The 20085-nt window shown below is 40.2% G+C and overlaps 1 protein-coding gene across 8 annotated transcripts in view; it reads left to right on the forward strand.

Annotated features, from left to right (window-relative positions):
• NSD1 (nuclear receptor binding SET domain protein 1) overlaps positions 1–20085 on the forward strand; it is a 145255-nt gene that overhangs the window by 41664 nt on the left and 83506 nt on the right. For 6 of the 8 annotated variants that reach the window (XM_061151007.1, XM_061151009.1, XM_061151006.1 and 3 more), the window contains one exon: positions 19096–19231. In XM_061151007.1, coding sequence (XP_061006990.1) covers positions 19096–19231 — 136 coding nt within the window. Of the gene's footprint in view, positions 1–1300; positions 1378–2372; positions 2494–19095; positions 19232–20085 lie in introns of all 8 variants that reach the window. The other 2 variants (XM_061151012.1, XM_061151013.1) reach the window with 2 other exon arrangements.

Here is a 20085-nt window from a genome sequence, read left to right on the forward strand (position 1 = left end):
ATCAGGGTCCTTTCAGCACATGCTGTAGCTTTCTTTTCTCAACAGCTCTTTGTATTTTTATTTCTTCTTCTGGTGGGAATCAAACCATATACCACTGAAGGGGACTAGTTAAATTTCTGGAATATTCCAAGTAGACTACTGGCAGCCAGAGGAGAAAATGCCCATTGGCTGTGGTTTTTAAATGAGTGTGACACTTTAGCAGGTACTTTGCACCTCTGTGCATGCAGCTGTTGTTTTCCCATTTACATGTAAGTAGGACTTAAAGCTGCTTTATGTTGCAGGGAGTGAAATGGAAGATACAAACTTTACACTATCTCATTAAGTTTTTTTTTATCTTTCATTTATTCATTCATTATTCAACAAATATTGAGCATTAACAATATGCCAGACACTGTTTTAAGTACTGGGAATATAGTGACCCTCCTTTGAGTACTGTGGGGAAGGCTAACATTAAACTGGATACTCCACGATACTTAACGTAACTACTGTTAAACTGAGGATTAGGAAGAGAAGTAGGGAATTCCCTGGCAGTCCAGTGGTTCAGACTCTGTGCTGTCACTCCCAGGGGCCTGGGTTTGATCCTTAGTCCAGGAACTAAGATCCTACAAGCCACACTGTGCAACCCCCGTCCTGGCGGCAACCCCCCCCCCCCCCCAAAGAAAAAAACGGGGAGGGGGAGAGGAAAAGTACAGGAAACTTGGAGCTTGCATCCCAGGAAGACTTGATATACTTTGGTGCTTGCTTAGGGAGTTTTCCCTAAGAATGTGGAGACTGGGAATCCAAAGATTAAGAAAGAATTAACTGGGACATAAAAGGGATTTGGGAGGGTAGTGGTGAGAGTGGGAGAAATGAATTTTCTTTTTTCTTTGAATGTGTTAGTATCTTTTTTTTAAAAGTTTTTTATTGAAATATGGTTACACTGTTGTGTTAGTTTAATGTGTACAGCAGAGTGACTTAGTTATATATGTATTCTTTTTTTAGATACTTTTCCATTATAGGTTATTACAACATGGTTCCATGTGCTGTACAACAGGTCCTTGTTGGTTATTTATTTTAGACATAGTAGTGTGTATATTTTAATTCCAAACTCCTAATTTATCTCCACTTCTCTTTCCCCTTTGGTAACCATAAATTTGTTTTCTGTGTCTGACTCTGTTTCTGTTTTGTAAATAAGTTCATTTGTATCAGCTTTTTAGATCCCACATGTACATGATATGATTGTTTTTTTGGCTTCACTAGTAAGATAATCTCTGGGTCCTTTCATGTTACTGCAGATAGCATTATTTCATTCTTTTTATAGGGGAGAAAGGAACTGAAAGACCATTTTAGGCAGAGGAACCAGCTTGCGCAAAGGCTAAAAGGAACTGCAGTTATTTAGTAAGTGTGCAAAGTCTGTGAGCTTATGACTGAATCCTGGGCATCCTGAAGATCTGCCTTTCAGATTTCCTTTCTTTTTTTAATTCAGAGATAGATTGTGTACTCACATTGACTATGGTGAGAGGAAACTCTTTATATCAATGCCCAGATACTCTATCTCATGATGCCTTCTAAATAAATTATTTGTTTCAGTTAAGATTTTAGAGCCATTCTTTTTTGTTTCCTGCTTGAAAGTGGCATTTTACAACCTTATATGCTGTAAAAGATTTATAGTGAAAAGTATTTAAATCAGCCAGTTTCTGTCCCTGTTAAATCAGTTTATCAGTTCTTATATGTTATCCTTTGAGATATTTTATACATATGTAAGCAAATGCATATACTATTCACCCCATTTTTTTTTTAATAATGGTGGCGCACACTTACTTTTTTTAGTGTAGAAATATTTTAATAGCTAGGTTTTTTTTAGAATTTTTATTTTGTGTTGGGGTACAGTAGATTAACAATGCTAAGATTCAGCTCATCTAGACTATTACAGAGTACTGAGCAGAGTTCCTTCTGCTATACAGTAACTCCTTGTTGGTTATCTGTTTTCTTTTTTCTTTTGGCTGCATCACACAGCTTGTGGGATATCTTAGTTCCCACACCAGGGTTTGAACCCTGGGTCCCCCACAATGAGAGCACAGAGTCCTAACCACTGGACCGCCAGAGAGTTGCCTGTTTTTTTTAAATATAGTAGTGTTTACATGTGAATTCCAGAGTTCCTGTTGATCTGTCCCCCAACCCCCATAACCATAAATTTGTAATGTAAGGCTCTGTCTGAATCTGTTTTGTAAATAAGTTAATTTATGTCATTTAAAAAAATTTCCTCATATAATCAATATCATATGTTTGAAATGGAATCTCATCTAGAACATCAGTATAGAACAGAAAAAAGATGGAGCTGCTTTAATTTGGGATGGAGAAAAGGCATATTTTCTTCTTCCTCTCTTGGGCAGACCCTGAGGGACTCTTCAAGATACACTCTCTGAGGAACACAATTGAAACTACTTTTTGGATGGAGTTTCAGCAGAAGGATTTTGAGAAGTCCAGAGGGAGAGATCACCTAAACCAGTAAATGTAAAATATGTTGTTCCAGGGGGAAAAAATTCGGTGTCACAAGTGGAGGAGGGCAAGGGGGAAGGAAGCCAGTCCACCTGTGTTTGGGCTGTCTTGAAACTATTTCTGTTGTTTAGAATAGTCTATTAATAGATACTAAATGTTAATTAAATGTTCCTTTAGAGGTATATACTGAAGTATCATGAAGGAAAATATATCTGGGGATTTGCTTCAAAATAATCAAGATATGAGGTTTGTAGATCATTACAGCTTGTACCAAAATTCTTGCATCCTGGGCCTCTCCATTGTATGAAAGGGCTGGTGGTGTAGAGTATTAAGACTGGAAAGACATAGCCTTGGGAAAAAGACACTAGAATAGATGGCCACATATTCTAGTCTTCTTGTTATCTTGAGGAAATCACTTAGGTATGGCAAAAAGCATTGCTTTTTTTTTTTTTTAAGGTACACGAGGACATATAAAGTTAGATTGAGTAAAACTTGCTCTTTTTTTTTAAATTGCAGAAGGCTATACACGTTGTTTTACTGAGTTTTCTGAGGGCATCTTTGTTTTAAACTTGAGCTGACACAAGTTTAGTACTAACCGTTAATGACTTGTCTCTTAACAGTATTGATTAATTTTGACTCAGATAAAGAAGTACAGTGAGGAGAACAGATGTCTTTTTTGAAGAGATTGAGGCATCTTCTGTTAGTTGAATTATAATGTAAAGGTGTTGTGAGCAACGTTGCCTGGTGAGAGTTTATGAGCAGAATCCCCTTACTGAATGAGAGGGTAAGGTCACTAATTGTGTTGAGGTTGAGTATAGTTATGGATACTAAAGGCTGATGTTTTTATTTGTTTTTCTGTGTTGTGATGTAGTGAAAAGAGGACGTGGCTCTGTTTGGCATTTGACCAGCTCACTTCCTGTTTCTGAGCCTCAGATTCTACACCTAAAACAGAGAGATAGTAATTGATATCTGCCTCATTGTCACTATGAGGTTTAAAATAGAATATACATTTTCGTTTTCTACTACTTGGGGTATCAGAAAAATGCTTCCTTTTTCCTGTGTGACTTTACATTGGAAATGTATATAGTCAGTTACCTCTTGCTTGTGTCAGAATACCTCTTTTTAAAATTTTTCTTACCTCTTCTCGCCCACCAGAACAAACTCACTCAGGCCTATAATTACAATAAAATACTAGCTAGCTATATGATTTGTTTTCAACCTTGGCTGTTCATCAGAATCACCTATGGATCTAAAAACAACTAGATGCCAAAAACCTCACTTTGTATATATTGAATCAGAGTCTCCAGGCCTGTGGGTGGGTGTGAGGGTCTGGCTAGGGTTGAGAACCATTGATCTGCTTCTTCTGGCACTCAGAAACAAATCTCTAAAAGGCATAGACTAAAGCAGAAGTCAGAGGGAAAATAAGCCCCAGGTGATACCCAACAGTTACATGGTATAATGATGAATGGGAATTGTGGGGACATAATAGCTTCTCAAACAGCGAAAGAAAAATTTGTGGACAGAAAGACTGTGCAAAATGAAGTTGATTTATGTTGTAATGTTTTGGCATTAAGTTTTCTATTGTAGCAAAAATGCTTCTGGTCAGTGTTATGAAATTCTCCAAATTAAGAGTTCAAGGATATCTCCAAACTAATGTTTAAATCATTCAGTTCCAATATAACATACAGGCATAATGGCACACAGCAATTTCTTTTCTTGCATCAGGCCAGAGAGCATAGCTCTCCTCTCTTGTTCTAGCCTTTTGGGGTTGTAGAGGGCTGCACGCTTTCAGGCCTGTCTTCTGCGCTGTTATCAAACCTGTTTTATTGTGGGTTTGAGAATTTTTATGGCATAAAGCCAAAGGTCTGGGCTAAGCAGGAATGCCTTGGCCTGCATGTTTCTGTTCTACCTCTTGAGCAGGCTGCCCTTTGTGAGCAGCTTCATGCTACATCCAGGCGGGGCGTCTCCTAGCCTCAGCCCTAATTACCCTGTGGTCCTCAATACACCTGTTTCCATGACTAACTAGCAGCTGCTCTGCTTTCCAGCTTTCAGTGGACCAATTCCCTGCTTTTCTGCTGTCCTTTTCCAAGACTTCAGTGCTTCTCTTTGATCTATTGTCAATGACTTTCTCTTTGATATGTTGTTCCTGATATTTAGCCAATAAGTAAGAGGTCACTTCTTACTCAGTAACAATTAAGTTGTACACAATAATATTTAGTCTTTTGCCTCAGCTTGCTGTAGGTTAAAATTGTAATGCTGCCAGAAGTCGTTTATCTGACTACTCTTCGCTAGATTTTTTTTTGCTACCTGGGTCTCAGATCCCCTTTTCTTCTCAGTGAAAGTTAATGGACCTCGCTCTGACTCCCATCTGCAGTGCAGAGAGGACTGGTGGGAGGAGACTTAAGGCTCCAGTTCACTCCTTTGTTCTGTGATTGGTATGGTGAAGTAGGGATCAGAAGATGCTGACTTCTTATCCCCACCTTTTGTTAAAGCTCTCTACACTTCTGACAGGGTCACTCTTTGTTTCTCTTTCCTTGTCTGCTGTAAATATGGGATAATAAAAACTGTGCTGCCTACATCACCTGGTTGTTTTTGAGATTCATATGATATAATGGATGTTAGAAGAGCTTTGACAACTAGAATACACACGAACATTTATTTGACTGTGTAGCTGTGAGCAAGGTGGGAGGAAAGCAGATGCTTAAAGTAGTAGTATTTTACTTTCTGTTCTAGAGTTGAACATTTCCTTTGCAGTTCTGGGTTGATACTGGGAAAGGAAATCACAATTCTCATTAGGTAGAAGAATTGTAATCACTGACTAAAAATAGCTATCATTTATTTTTGATTTCTTGTACTGGATTAAAAATAGTATTAGAGTTGTTCAGCCTCCTACAAAATTGGAGGCATTATTATCCTACTTTCACAGGCAAAGAAACAAACTGCCAACTCAAAGAGGTAAAATAACTTCAGAGTCTCACAGGTGGTTTAAGAGCATAGCAGGAATTAAGCCCATACATTTCTGTTACGCTGACTGGCAGTGTATGTAATTCCTCATTAATTATAAGCAAATGTATATGAAGGATTAAGACTTTAAATTTTTTAGTCAGTGTAAGTTCAGTTCAGTTCATTTCAGTTGCTCAGTCATGTCTGACTCTTTGCGACCCCATGAAACACAGCACGCCAGGCCTCCCTGTCCATCACCAACTCCCGGAGTTCACCAAACCCACGTCCATTGAGTCGGTGATGCCATCCAACTATCTCATCCTCTGTCATCTCCTTCTGCCCTCAATCCCAGCATCAGGGTCTTTTCAAATGAGTCAGCTCTTCGCATCAGGTGGCCAAAGTATTGGTGAATCACAAATGCACAGAATAGTATAGCTATTTACCTTGTTACCCTACTTATCTCACAGTCATGGACAAGTCCTTTGGTCCCTCTGTCTTTCACAGTCTCTTTGGCAATAGTTTATCCCTCAGAGAGGTTTTAATAAGTTCTAGAAACTGAAAGTCGCTCAGTCATGTTCGACTACACAGTCCATGGAATTGTCCAGGCCAGAATATTGGAGTGGGTATCCTTTCCCTTCTCCAGGGGATCTTCCCAACCCAGGGATCAAACCCAGGTCTCCCACATTGCAGGCAGATTCTTTACCAGCTGAGCTACCAGGGAATCTTAATAAGTTATAATACTATGTAAATTATATAATAGCATTGGAATTGTGTTACTATTTAAATATTCTTAGGTCAGTTATTTTGAATTTGAAATATTTCTCTAAACATAGTGTTAAATGGAGGTTAAGCGCCTGTGCTAAGTCACTTCAGTCGGGTCCGACTCTGTTCGACCCCATAGACGGCAGCCCACTGGCTCCCCCGTCTCTGGGATTCTCCAGGCAAGAGCACTGGAGTGGGTTGCCATTTCTTTCTCCAATGCATGGAAGTGAAGCTGCTCAGTCGTGTCCAACTCTTAGCGACCCCATGGACTGCAGCCTACCAGGCTCCTCCCATGGGATTTTCCAGGCAAGAGTACTGGAGTGGGTTGCATTGCCTTCCTGCCATATTAATTCTTAAAGTAATTGAAGTAATACCTTTGCAAAGAAACACAGTGAATAATACTGTAGCAGCTGCTTTTGAGTTGTAATTATGTGTTAGGCCCTTTATAACTTTGTAAGTTTGACTTCAGAGATTCAGTGTTTTTTAAATTGATTATTTAATTTTGGCTGTCCTGGGTCTTCCTTGGTACATAGGCTTTTCTCTGGATACAGAGAGTTGGGGTCACTCTTTAGTTGTGCTGCACGGGCTCCTCATTGTGATGGCTTTTCTTGTTGTGAAACACAGACTGCACAGGCTTCAGTGGTTGCAGCATGTGGGCTTTAGAGCACAGGCTCAGTAGTTGTGGTACATGGGCTTAGTTGCCCCATGGCATGTGGAATCTTCTCACATCAGGGATTGAACCCGTCTCCTGCATTGGCAGAAGTATTCTTTACCACTGAGCCACCAGAGAAGCACCAGAAGATTTCTGTATAGCATTCAAATGTGTTTGTTCTTCTTCAGTTGCTCATTCATGTCTGACTCTTTGCAACCCCGTGGATTGCAGCACGCCAGGCTTCCTTGTCCTTCACCATCTCCCAGAGTTTGCTCAGATTCATGTCCATTGAGTTGGTGATGCCATCCAGCCATCTCATCCTGTGTCGTCCCCATCTCCTCTTGCCCTCAATCTTTCACAGCATCAGGGTCTTTTCCAGTGAGTTGGCTCTTTGCATCACATGGAAGTATTAGAGCTTCAGCATCAGTCCTTCCAGTGAATATTCAGGGTTTATTTCCTTTAGGGTCAAACATATAGGTACTGTGTAATTAGCCAGGTACCTGTCCAACATCTATCTGTATTATTTTCGTTTCTTCCATCATTTAAAAAGTGATGAGACTAAGTTACATTTAAAGTACTGCTTTTCTAAACTATGCCACGTTCTCTCACATTGTTTCTGAGATTTCTTTTTTAAACTGAAGTGTAGTTGCCATTTCTGAGATTTTAGCCACTGCCCTTTGTAGCTGAAGAAAATGCTCTTCGAAAATCAGAAACTGTGTTGACAGCTACAGAACAGCTTCAGTGGCTTTGCTTGTATGAATAAACTTTTGTTTATTCATAGTAGAGTTAGTTCATTTTTTTGAGGGGGCTATGCTGTGCAGCTAGTGGGATCTTATAAGTTCCCCAGCCAGTGATTGAACCTGGGCCCTGGCAGTGACAGCGCTGAGTCCTAACCACTATACCTCCGAGGAATTCCCTGAAGTTATTGAGTTGGCCAAAGAGTTCCTATGGTTTTAAAGTAAAAATAAAAGATACATTTTCACCAAGAATTATTGAACAACACATTTACCGTTTTGTTCCACTTTGTTCTGCCATTTCTCAGGCAACTTTATAATTCCACCTTCCCAAACTTTTTATCTTTTTGAGCAAAGAACTGTACCAGGTACCTTTTACAGTCTTTCAGGGAATTGAAATTTTTTCCATTGGGAGAATTTTGTAAAGACTGAAATAAATAGAAATCCAAAGTTGCCTTGTTGGGTGAATACAGTGGATGAATCAGAACTTCCCAGCTAAGCTGTAACAGTTCTTGTCTGGTTATCAAAGAAACATGCAGTGTGGTCTTGCTTTTATCCTGATGGAAGATGACGTGGTTTCTGTCAACTAGTTCTATTCATGTTTTGTCGAGCGCTGCTTTCAGTTGGTCCAACTGGGAGTAGTACCTGTTGGAATTAATTGTTTGGTTTTCCAGAAGCGGCTCATAATAGAGGATCCCCTTCCAATAGCACTGTATACACAGCATCACCTTTAGATGAAGACTGGTCTTTGGTGTGGTTGGTGGGCGTTCATTTCCCTTGTTCTGTGATCTTTTTTGTTCCACAGTATTATATAGTATCCACTTTTCATCATGTCAGCTGTCTCCTGCATGGTCTAATGTTGATTGTTTTCTGTATCTCGATTTGATTGCTATCCCCTTCAACTGGTCTCCTCGACTGTGGAGCATTGCCCAGTGAGAAATCTCCAGTGCAAAACCTTGAAAACCATTTTTTACACATTTGATCAGTTACATCACCTTCTCCACATACTGCATAAATCTTTGTTTGCATCTCAGTTGCATTTTTACCTTTCTTTAAATAATAAAACATAATGTGCCAAAAGTGTTGCTTTTTTCCTTCCATCTTCAGTATTAAAATGGCTACACAAAAATTCTCCAGCCTTGATAAGTTTCTTTTTTTAATGCACAGTGGTATGACAACTATCACAATGCAGCGTAACAGAATTGTTTTTAATGAAGTTAAAGACAACTAAGCACTACTAGAGCCATTTTATGGGAAAAACTGAATGAACCTTTTGGCCAACCCAATAGCTGTTCTTGATGGGGGAATATTTGAATTTCTAAAATGGTTAGGGGGATATGATTTATATTTAAATTGTGTGGAAAATTTATTTGTAAAGTGTAAAATCTTATGTAAAGAAAATTTTGGTTTGTCTTCAGTGAATAGATTGGTGCAGTGTTAAAAGCATTTTATTGGAGTCAGATTTGAATCCCTGCATTGATATTTTAGTAATAGTTTTGTGAACCTGGCAGAATTAATTTCTGCCTCAGTTTTTGCAAGCATGGTATGGAGAAAAACACCCTCCTACCCTATTCTTGGAAGCTACTGTGACATCAGAAATAATTAAGTGTTCAGCAAAGTGCCTGATTTTTTATTGTGCCTAAATGTAGCTGACTAGATTGTTACACTTAGAACAGTTATTTTCCTTAGCAGTTACTCCATGTGTGGTGTGGTTGGGATGCACTTTAACCCTGTTAAAGTACACTTTTAGTTACAGTGTGCAGGCTTCTCTTGTTGGGGAGCATGGGCTCTAGAGCTTGCAGGCTCAGTTGTGGCATGCAGGTTTAGTTGTCCTGAGGCATGTGGGATTTTAGTTCCCTAACCAGGGATCAAACCTGTGCCCTCTGCAGTGGAAGTGGGAAGTAGGGAGTCTTAACCACTGGACCTTCAGGGGAGTCCCATGGAGTTTTATACTTGTTCAAGACCAAATTCCAGATTTTATTTCCCCAAACCTGCTTTTCCTGTAGTCTTCTCCGTTTTAATAAATGGGAATTCCATCTTTGCAGTATTTAAGGCATAAAGGAGTGATCCTTGAGTTCTCTGTTTTAGCATACACATCCAGTCTGTCAGCAAGCCCCCTGCCATCCCAGCTAGGTTCACATAACTGTTACATCATAAGCCCCTTTAAAAGCAAAAGACGGGGGAGGGGTGTGATTAGTTGTTGCAAACTTCTTGGTGTTAGATCTTTTGTTCTTGAGGTCAGGTGATGGTCAGGTAACAATGTTTCTATAAATCTCTACCAAAAGAATATTATTCTCTGTCTTTACAAGAAAGGGCAAGGTGCCAAGGCACAACTTTTACTCTCCAAGGTCTCAGCTCAGTTCAGTTGCTCAGTCGTGTCCGACTCTTTGCAATCCCGTGGACTACAGCACACCAGGCCTCCCTGTCCCATCACCAGCTCCCAGAGCCTACTCAAACTCATGTCCATTGAGTTGGTGATGCCACCCAACCATCTCGTCCTCTGTCGTCCCCCTCTCCTCCTGCCTTCAATCTTTCCCAGCATCAGGGTCTTTTCCAGTGAGTCAGTTTTTCGCATCAGGTGTCCAAAGGCTTGGAGTTTCAGCTTCAACGTCAGTCCTTCCAATGAATATGGAAATAGTCCTGACTAAGAAGAGGCAGAACTCAGTTGGCAGCTCCTTCAGGGTCAGGTTCCCACATCTTGCCCAGCTGTCATCACTGAGGGAGCCAGGCACCCAACCCAAATGGCCCTCAGTATCCTCAGGCCACCCAAATGGGGGAGACCAGGTCTCACTGACTGCAGCCCAGACAAATGACCACTGCTAATAGGTTGCAGAGACAGGGGTGGGGGAGAGGTTCACTGCTTCCTCAAAGCCTGGGCCAAGGCTAGTGGCGGGCCTTAGTGAGGACTCTGAAGCCCTGCAAGACATAGTCCCCAGTCTGTTCCCTGGGCCCTCCAGCTCACCTGCTGGCCAAAGGCTAAGTGAGCTGGAGGCCCTTTAGGACAAGGCCTGAATCTGCCTCTTACCTCACACTCTACCTGATGACCACCACACACCACTGACGCTTGGCTGAATCACTTCCCTGACGGTTCCTCATTGATAGTTACTTGTGGGCAGGGCCCTGCTGACCAATAGCTGAGCAGAACAACCAAGAGTCCCTTGTTGATGGTTGCTTGTGGGCGAGGCCCACTGACCCACCGACCAATGGCTGAGCAAGACCTGTTGCCTAGTAATAGGGTGCAGAGTAAAAAGGCACAGCACTGGCTGCCTGATAAGGACTGTGCTCAAACTGCTCTATTAACAACGTCTCTTGTCGATCATGAGCTCTAGAGAGAGCTGGCTCAGAAGTTGTGCATGGGTGTAGTTGCCAGTTGGCATATGGAATCTTCCCAGGCCAGGGATCAAACCCATGTCCTTTAAATGAGCAGGTGGATTCTTAACCACTGGACCACAGCGAAGTCCCCCAATGGTATTTGTTACAGGGCAGATTTGCTAGGGAAGTTCCTTGAAATTTGGGGCTCCCCCAGTGGCTCAGTCTTAAAGAATCTGCCTGCAATGCAGGAGAGGCAGCTGACGGGGGTTCTGTCTCTGAGTCCGGAAGACCCCCTGGAGGAGAAAGTGGCAACTCATTCTGGTATTCTTGCTGGCAAAATTCAGTAGACAGAGGAGCCTCTTGGGCTACAGTTCGTGGGGTCACAAAGAATTGGACTTGATTGAGTGACCGAGCAACAACAGTAATATGCTTAAGTGTTCCTTCAATAATAAAGAATATCATGTTAGTTATTTTGGGGGATTAGCCAGACAGTAACGATTGAACACCCACTGTTTGCCAAGTACTGCTAGAGCTAAGTGTTGGACACAGGTAGTGTGAGAAGTCTCCTTTTCCTTAAGATCACTATAGTCTCTGAGGTCTACTACCTGTAGACTTAAATAAAGGTAAGCTTTGCTATTATCATGTTATAATGAAATCATATTGGAAAGTTCTTTATAAACCACCCAACTTATAGAAATGTAAGATAATTATTTTATTTACTCCCTCCAGGGAAGTCCCAAAACTTGGTATTTTAAATAAGTTACTAAACATATTTTTTTCTCCTTTTGGAATTGATAAAAGCAGTTGTTGTTATTGTTGTTTAGTTGCTAAATCTTGTCCGACTTTTTGCAGCCCCTTGGACTCTAGCCCATCAGGCTCCTCTGTCCATGGGATTTTCTTTTTTTTGGGATTTTCTAGTCAAGAATACTGGAGTGTGTTACCATTTCTTTCTCTAGGGGATCTTCCTGACAGGGATTGAAACCCACATCTCCTGCATTTGCAGGTGGATTCGTTACCACTTAACCACCAGGGAAACCTGATAGAAGCAGTAGCAGACTATTAACAGAACTTTGGAATATGAATTTTACTTGTTTATAAGCCAGAGGATTTTGTATTTATACTCTGTTTGAGTTGAAGTTGTTCTCAAAATGGATGAACTATGGAAATCAGTTTTTAGATATCAAATAATCAAGCATCTAAAGAGATGCATTTTGTCTTATACATTGCTATTGTCTTCTTATGTGAGTTTAATTTTTGCAGTTATTGTTGCCTAAAATGACAGCTGAGTCCTAGAGTTACAGTAAGTCCTCTGATAATTGTCATTACAGTATTAGTTTTCCCCCACATTAAGACCTATATCCCTGTACATTCTTGTTTATTTCTCTAATTGTGGCAAGCGGGGGCTATTCTCTAGTCTCCGGTGCATGGACTTCTCACTGCAGTGGCTTCTCTTGCTGCGGAGCTCGGGCCCTAGAGTGCGCAGGCTCAGTAGTTGTGGCGCGCAGGCTTGGTTGCCCTGAGGCAGGTGCAGTCTTAGTTCCTGGACCAGCGTTCAGACCGGTGTCCCTTATTTTGGCAGGTAGACTCTTAAGCACACTGGACTAGCAAGGAAGTCCTCACTGTACATTCTTAAAAAGTTATTTTAGAAGATATTGTTTGATATACCAAAATACAATACTAATGGGTTTTATATTTTAAATTTGTTTAGAGGATAATCGCAGTTAAGTTTTTCTTTTCTTTTTTTTTTGATTAATTTACTTTTGGCTGTGCTGTGTGAACTTTTCTCTAGTTGTGGCAAGTGGGGGCTACTTTCTAGTTGTAGGTTGCTGGCTTCTCACTGCAGTAGCCCCTCATGTTGCAGAGCACAGGTTCTAGGGAAAACAGGCTTCCAGAGTTGCAGCCCAAGGGCTTCCAGAGTTGTGGCTCCTGGGCTCTAGAGCACAGGCTCAATGGTTGTGGTGCATAGGCTTAGTTGCTCCTCACCATGTGGGATCTTCCTGGATCGGGGATCAAATCCTTGTCCCCTGCATTGACAGGCAGATTCTTTACCACTGAGTCAACAGAGAAGCCCAGTTATCCTTACCACAAATTTTTTTTCAAATTAAAGGGAAGAAAGATTACTGTTGTAGTATGATTTGGTTGATGTATAGTTTACTTAAGTATGTCTGGGAAGAATCTGGTATCTAAGGGTTATCCACTCTGTGGTAGCATTCAGGTAGAGCACAACTTTGCCTGTACCACCTGAGCTTGTTTCATCTTAGAAAACCATTATAGGTCTGGTTTGGACCTCTTGATGGAAATTCAAGGGAAAGTGAAAGTTTTAGGCTTTAGAAATCCAGTTGTTGTTGGTAAGGGGTGGTTCCTTCTGAGGGTTGTGAGAATCTGTCCCATGCCTTTCTTAATGTCTGGTGGCCTCTGTCGAATCTTGGTTTGTAGAAAGCATTCTCCCTGTGCCTTCATATGACTTCCTTATATGTGTCTGTCTCTGTGTCCAAATTCTCCTTTTATATAAGGATATAGTTGTATTTTAGGTTGTTGTTTAGTCACTAAAGTTGTGTCTGACTCTTTGAGAACCCATGGACTATAGCCTGCTAGGCTCCTTGTCCATGGGATTTCCCAGGGAAGAATACTGGAGTGGGTTGTCATTTCCTTCTCCAGGGGATCTTTCCGACCCAGGGATCAAACCCATGACTCCTGCTCAGTAGATGAATTCTTTACTGTTGAGCCACTTGGGAAAGCACCAGTATATTTCATCTGATTGGATATAGCTGTTCTGAAATATGCCTGTCCTCTAGTCTAAGCTTAGATGACACTTCTTCACTCCAGTCTTTGCTGCTATTCTCCAGGAATTTTGGAGTCAGGAATTCATGTTTGTGTTTCTTGTTGTGCTTTGTATGTAGGTTTTTAGTTGAATTATGGGCTTTTACAAGGAGTTGTTCCAGAGTCTTTCTATCTAAGGTGGTATTTTTAAGCTCTTCTAAGGAGTCATATTCCTTCCCCACCCTCCCACCCCACCTTTAATTTTCCTTTGTTCTTATTTTCTCTATTTTCATGCTTGGAAGCCTGTTTTTGGTCTGAAATTCTTGCCCATTTCTAATTTTTTATATACTGAGGTCACTTACAGGGACTTCCCTGGCAGTCCAGTGGTTAAGAATCTGCCTTCCAACTCAGGGGAATCATGTTCCATCCCAATCTGGGAACTAAGATCCCATACTTCTTGTGGGGGAGCTAAGATCATGTGCTGCGATGAAGATATTGCAGCGAACCGAAAACCAAAAACAATTAAAAAAAAAAAAAAGATCACTAGTATTTGGATATTGTTGTTCATTACTAATATGTGTTTGTATAGGCATTTTTTCCTAGTAGGTTTTCAGATTGTTGTTTTTTCTTGGTTGTCCTGGTAAATGAATTAAATAGTAAGGAGAAAATTAATATTTCAAGTTTATGAAAATCTTCACCCATGATACCTTTAGTTTAATGAAACTATTTTTTGTGTTTCTCAGTGACTTATTTTTTCATCATTATAGTTCAGGCATAGTTTCTAAATACTTGGTACAACTTATGTAAGGCTGTGTATTACACTTTCAGTATCCCTTAACTTCATCTGCACTTTGCATATTTCGTTGTTTTCTGCATAATTTGTGTAACAGGCCTCTTGTTGGTTGTTAACTTTTTAAATTGAAGTACATTTGATTTACAGTATTGCGTTAGTTTCTGGCGTAAAGGAAAGTGATTCAGTTACACACATTGAGCTTTCAGATTCTTTTCCATTTTAGTTTGTTACAATGTATTGGATATAGTTCCCTTTGCTTTACACTGGGACCTTGTTTATCTACATTATATATAGTAGTTTGTATTTGGTAATCCCAAACTCCCTAATTTATCAACCACCATCTTCCCCTTTAGTAACCATAAATTCATACTCTGTTAAGTCTGATTCTGTTTTGTAAATAAGTTCATTTGTAACATTTTGATTCCGTATATAAGTGATATCATATGTTGTTTGTCTTTCTTGGTCCAGTTTACTTCACTTAGTGTTATAATCTCTAGTTCTATCCATGTTGCAACAAAGAGCATTACTTCATCCTTTTTATGGCTGAGTAGAAATTCTATTGTGCTTCCGTGATGTCTCAGATAGTAAGGAATCTGCCAATCTGCCTGCAATTTGGGAGACTTGGCTTCAGTCCCTGCGTTGGGAAGATCCCCTGGAAAAGGGAGTAGCTTACCCACTCAAATATTCTTGCCTGGGAAATCCCATGGACAGAGGAGCCTGATGAGCTACCGTCCAAGGGGTCACAAGGAGTCGGACACGACTGAGTGACTAACACTTTCACTTTCAGAATTCCATTGTATATGCATACTGCATCTTTATCCATTCATCTGTTGATGGACATTTAGGTTGCTTTCATGTCTTGGCTATTGTAAATAGCACTGCTATGAACATTGAAGTGCATATATCTTTCCAGTTGGAATTTTCTTTGGATAATGCCCAGGAGGTGGATTGTTGGATCATATGGCAACTCTACTTTTCCTATTTGAGAAACCTCTGTAGTGTTTGCCAGTTTTCGCTTTTCTCCACACCTCTCCAGCATTTATTATTTGTAGATTTTTTTTTTTTTTTCAATGATGGCCATTCTGATCAGTATTAGGTGGTACCTTGTTATAGCTTTGATTTGCATTCCTCTAATAATTAGCAATGTTGAGCATTTTTTCATGTGCCTGTTCGCCTTCTGTATATCTTCTTTGGAGAAATATCTGTTTAGATCTTCTGTCTTCCTTTTAAACATTAATTTGGCTGTGTGGGATCTTAGCTGCAGTATGTGGGATCTTTAGTTGCAGCATGTGGGATTTGTGAGCAGGGGCTGCTCTTCATTATGATGCATGGGTTTCTCGTGGTGGCTTCTCTTGTTGTGGAGCACAGGCTCTTGGTGTACAAACTTCAGTAGTTGTGGCGTGTGGGCTTTATGAGTTGTGGTACCCTGGACTCTGGCTCGCAGGCTTAGTTGCTTCATGGCATGTGGAATCTTCCTGGCCTAGAGGGATTGAACCTATGTCCCCTGCGTTCACAGGTGGGTTCTTAAACGTGGACCATCAAGAAAGACCAGATTTGTTTTTCTGTCCCATCTTGGTATCATGGTTTTAAAGTTTTGAAGCCATTATTAGCTTTGAAGTAATTTTTTTTTTCCCGATAACTTACAGAATGATAATAGGTAAAAATGGTGCCTTTGCATCGTGCTTTTCAAAAAGTTTTTTTAGAAAACATTGTAGTTTCTGTCTCTGTTCCTAGTAACTGTATATACGTGAATAACTAATGACACTGTTTTTTAAAAAATTTATTAAGCACCTACTATCTGCCAGACTCACTAGGCATTAGTGTTATTTTTAACTATTTTACTTTTGGCTATGCTGGGTTTTGATTGCTGTGCAGACTTTTCTCTAGTTGTGGTGAGCAGAAGCTACTCTGTAGTTGAAGTGTGTGGGCTTCTCATTGTGGTGGCTTCTCTTGTTGCAGAACACAGGCTTGAGGAGTGGGCTTCAGTAGTTGTGACAAGTGGGCTCAACATTCGAGGATCCTGAGCTCTGAGCACAGGCTCAGTAGTTGTGGTTCACAGGCTTCAGCTGTTCCTCCTCATGTGGGATCTTCCTGGACCAAGCATTGAACGCATGTCTCCTGCCTTGGCAGGTGGATTCTTTGCTGCTGAGCCACCAGGGGTGCCTGAGACTATTTTTAGTAAGGGTATCCTGTGAGAATTACCTCTCTCTGAATGCAATCTTAAAGTTGAATGGTAACTTACAAATCATGGAATTGAGCCCAGTACTTTGGTATCCTCGAGCCCCAGATATTACTGATCATTTTTTATTTAATGATTTCACTCATTTCATTCACAAATATTTCATTTAAAAAAAATCCTATTTATTTATTTGGTTGTTTTGGGTCTTAGTTGCAGCATCTGAACCCTTAGTTGTAGCACGTGAGATCTGGTTCTCTGACCAGAGGTCAGACCCAGGCCCCTTGCATTGAGAGTGAGAATCTTAGTTATTGGATATCAGGGAAGTCCCTATTCAGCACATTCTTTATTGAACACTTAATATGTTCCAGGTGGGTACATCTGTAGGCAGTAAGCAGGGACAATCAGGTCTGAAACAGGAACTCATCAAGTCTCTTTTGAGACTTGGAATTTATGGAAAGTCATGTTTGTATGCCTCCTTGGAGTAAATGTACAAATCCTTTGTCCAAGTACCTTAGGTGCTATTTTTAGCTACCTAGAAACAGTTTGGCATATGTGACACTCCTTTGTATGTTTTATCAGGTGGGAAGCTCAGTCCTAGTAAACACAAAACCATCTTTCTCTCAGGGCAGGAGACCTGTACTGTTGATGGGATGTTAAAGATGTTGTTGTTGTTGTTCATTCACTAAGTCATGTCTGACTGCTTTGTGACCCCATGAACTGCAGCACTCCAGGCATCCCTGTCTTTCACTATCTCCTGGAGTTTGCTCAAACTCATGTGCATTGAGTCAGTGATGCTGTCCAATCATCTTATCCCTTTTCACTCTCTTCTCCTGACTCATTGGAAAAGACCTTGAAACTGGGAAAGATTAAGGACTTTTCCAGTGAGTCGGCTCTCTCTTTCCATCAGGTGGCCGAAGTATTGGAGCTTCAGCATCAGTCCTTCCAGTGAATATTCAAGGTTGATTTCCTTTAGAGTTGATTGGTTTGATCTCCTTGCAGTCCAGGGGATTTAAGAGTCTTCTCAAGCACCACAGTTTGAAAGCATTGATTTTTTTTTTTTGGTGCTCAGCCTTCTTTATGGTCCAACTCTCATGTCTGTACATGACTACTGGAAACACCATAGCTTTGACTATACAGACCTTTGTTGGCAAAATGATGTCTCTGCTTTTTAATACGTTGTCTAGATTTGTCATAACTTTTCTTCCAAGCCACAAACATCTTTTAATTTCATGGCTGCAGTCACCATCCACAGTGATTTTGGAGCCCAAGAAACTAAAATCTGTCACTGTTTCCATTTTTTTTTTCCATTTATTTGCCATGAAGTGATGGGACCTGATACTATGATCTTCTTTGAATGTTGAGTTTTAAGTCAACTTTTTCACCCTTTCTCCTTCATCAAGAGGCTTTTTAAGTTCCTCTTTGCTTTCTGCCATTAAAATGATGTCATCTGCCTATCTGACGTTATTGATATTTTTCCTGGCAATCTTGATTCCAACTTGAGCTTCAGCCAGCCAGCATTTTACATGGTGTACTCTGCATGTAAGTTAAATAAGCAGGGTGACATTATACAGTCTTGACATACTCCTGTTGTTCCATGTCTGGTTCTAACTGTTGTTTCTTGACCTGCATACATATTTCACAGAAGGCAGGTAAGGTGGTCTGGTATTCCCATCTCTTTCAGAATTTTCCACAGTTTGGGCTTTCTCTAACTTCAGTGAGTGGGAGCAACCCTTCCTTCGCGTTGCACAGGCTTCTCGTTGCAGTGGCACCTCCTGCTGCGAAGCACAGGCTGTAGGCATGTGCGTCTCAGTAGCTGTGGTACTCGGGCTCCGTAGTTCTGTTCCATGGGCTTAGTTGCTCCTTGGCTTGTGGGATTTTCCTGGACTGGGGGTTGAACCCATATGCCCTGCACTGACTGGAGAATTCTTAACCACTGGCTCTTATTGTTAATTAATTAATAGAAATGTCTATGTTTGAGAAGGATGGAGAGTATCACCGGCCCAAGGAACCACAGTATCCTCCCCACCCTCCTGTTTTATTGAGATGTAGCTGGCATGTAACATTGTAATGGGATCAGAGTCCCTTGATATTATTAAAATTTTTCTTGGGCTCCCTGCTTCCACCCTATGTTGTATTGTGATCCAAGGACTAAGGCAAAGATATCTTTTCCTTGGGATGATTCTCTTTCTCTGTTACTCAGTTTTTAGTTTTTTAGAATTTGAAATACTTACTTTCCTAGAATGTAGGTGTAGATTGCTTATGTCAAGCAAATATAAATTGAGAGCTACTACCAACTGGAATATGTTATAAACAGTTAAGACAAAATAATTTAGTTCTACTTGTTTTGTAATTGTTGTTAAGGTGGAGTGTTTTCATCTAGTATTCATTAGGTCATGTTGTCTCAGAAGGAGTGTGGGAAGGTGATGTCTTGTTTTAAAAAGTGTTGATTTTTATTGATGCTCCATGTTTTGTCTGTCTAAAGTGTCAACCCAAGAAAAAGGCTACGCCACTGAAGTATGAAGTTGGAGATCTCATCTGGGCAAAATTCAAGAGACGCCCATGGTGGCCCTGCAGGATTTGTTCTGATCCGTTGATTAATACACACTCAAAAATGAAAGGTAAAACTTGCAGCTGATTATATATGATAAAATATAGTATAGAATTATAAACTTGCAGTTGCCTTTAGTAATAATTCATATTTACTTTTGATCATTTCATTAGTGCATTGTTATGTATTTTAACTTCTTTTGGATTTCTTTTAAAAAGATTTGTTTTATTTTACTCTATGATTTTTAAAATTCTCATTTATTCTATCTGTAGATGCCAGAAAAATATTAGGCTTATTGTGTAAAGTTTATATTATTCAGAATCATTTTTCAGTATATTTATGTTTTTCTACTTCAGTCTTCAGATTTGTGTCATTTGTTAGTTTTAAAGCTGAAATAATTACAAAGAATGCTTATAAATTATCTTGAATTTTAAAATCTTGATTTACAATATTTTCTTCAGTTACTGTTGTTTGTTACTTGATTATTCTGTTTGAATCTTAATGTCTTAACTTAAAATGGTGTAGCATAAGGGTGAATCTTTATTTTGACCTCCCTGTTTCCTATTAAGATATTCTGTGATTTTATTGTAGTTTAAATATATGTATTTTAGTTTTTGACTAAGTTACTAACACATATGGGGCTTCCCTGGTTGCTCAGCTGGTAAAGAAAGAATCAGCCTGCAATGCGGGAGACTTGGGTTTGATCCCTGGGCTGGGAAGAGTCCTTGGAGAAGGGAACGGCTACCCACTCCAGTATTCTGGCTGGAGAATTCCATGGGCTGTATAGTCCATGGGGTTGCAAAGAGTCAGACACGAATGAGAGACTTTCACTTACACTTTTTTCACTAACATATGCACAAGGTTAAAAAAAAATCTCTGATCTGTCCCATTCTTTACCTCTTTTCAGAGAGTAGCCAATTGTTA

This window comes from Dama dama, chromosome 9 (genome assembly GCF_033118175.1).
Source record: "Dama dama isolate Ldn47 chromosome 9, ASM3311817v1, whole genome shotgun sequence".
NCBI lineage: Eukaryota > Metazoa > Chordata > Mammalia > Artiodactyla > Cervidae > Dama > Dama dama.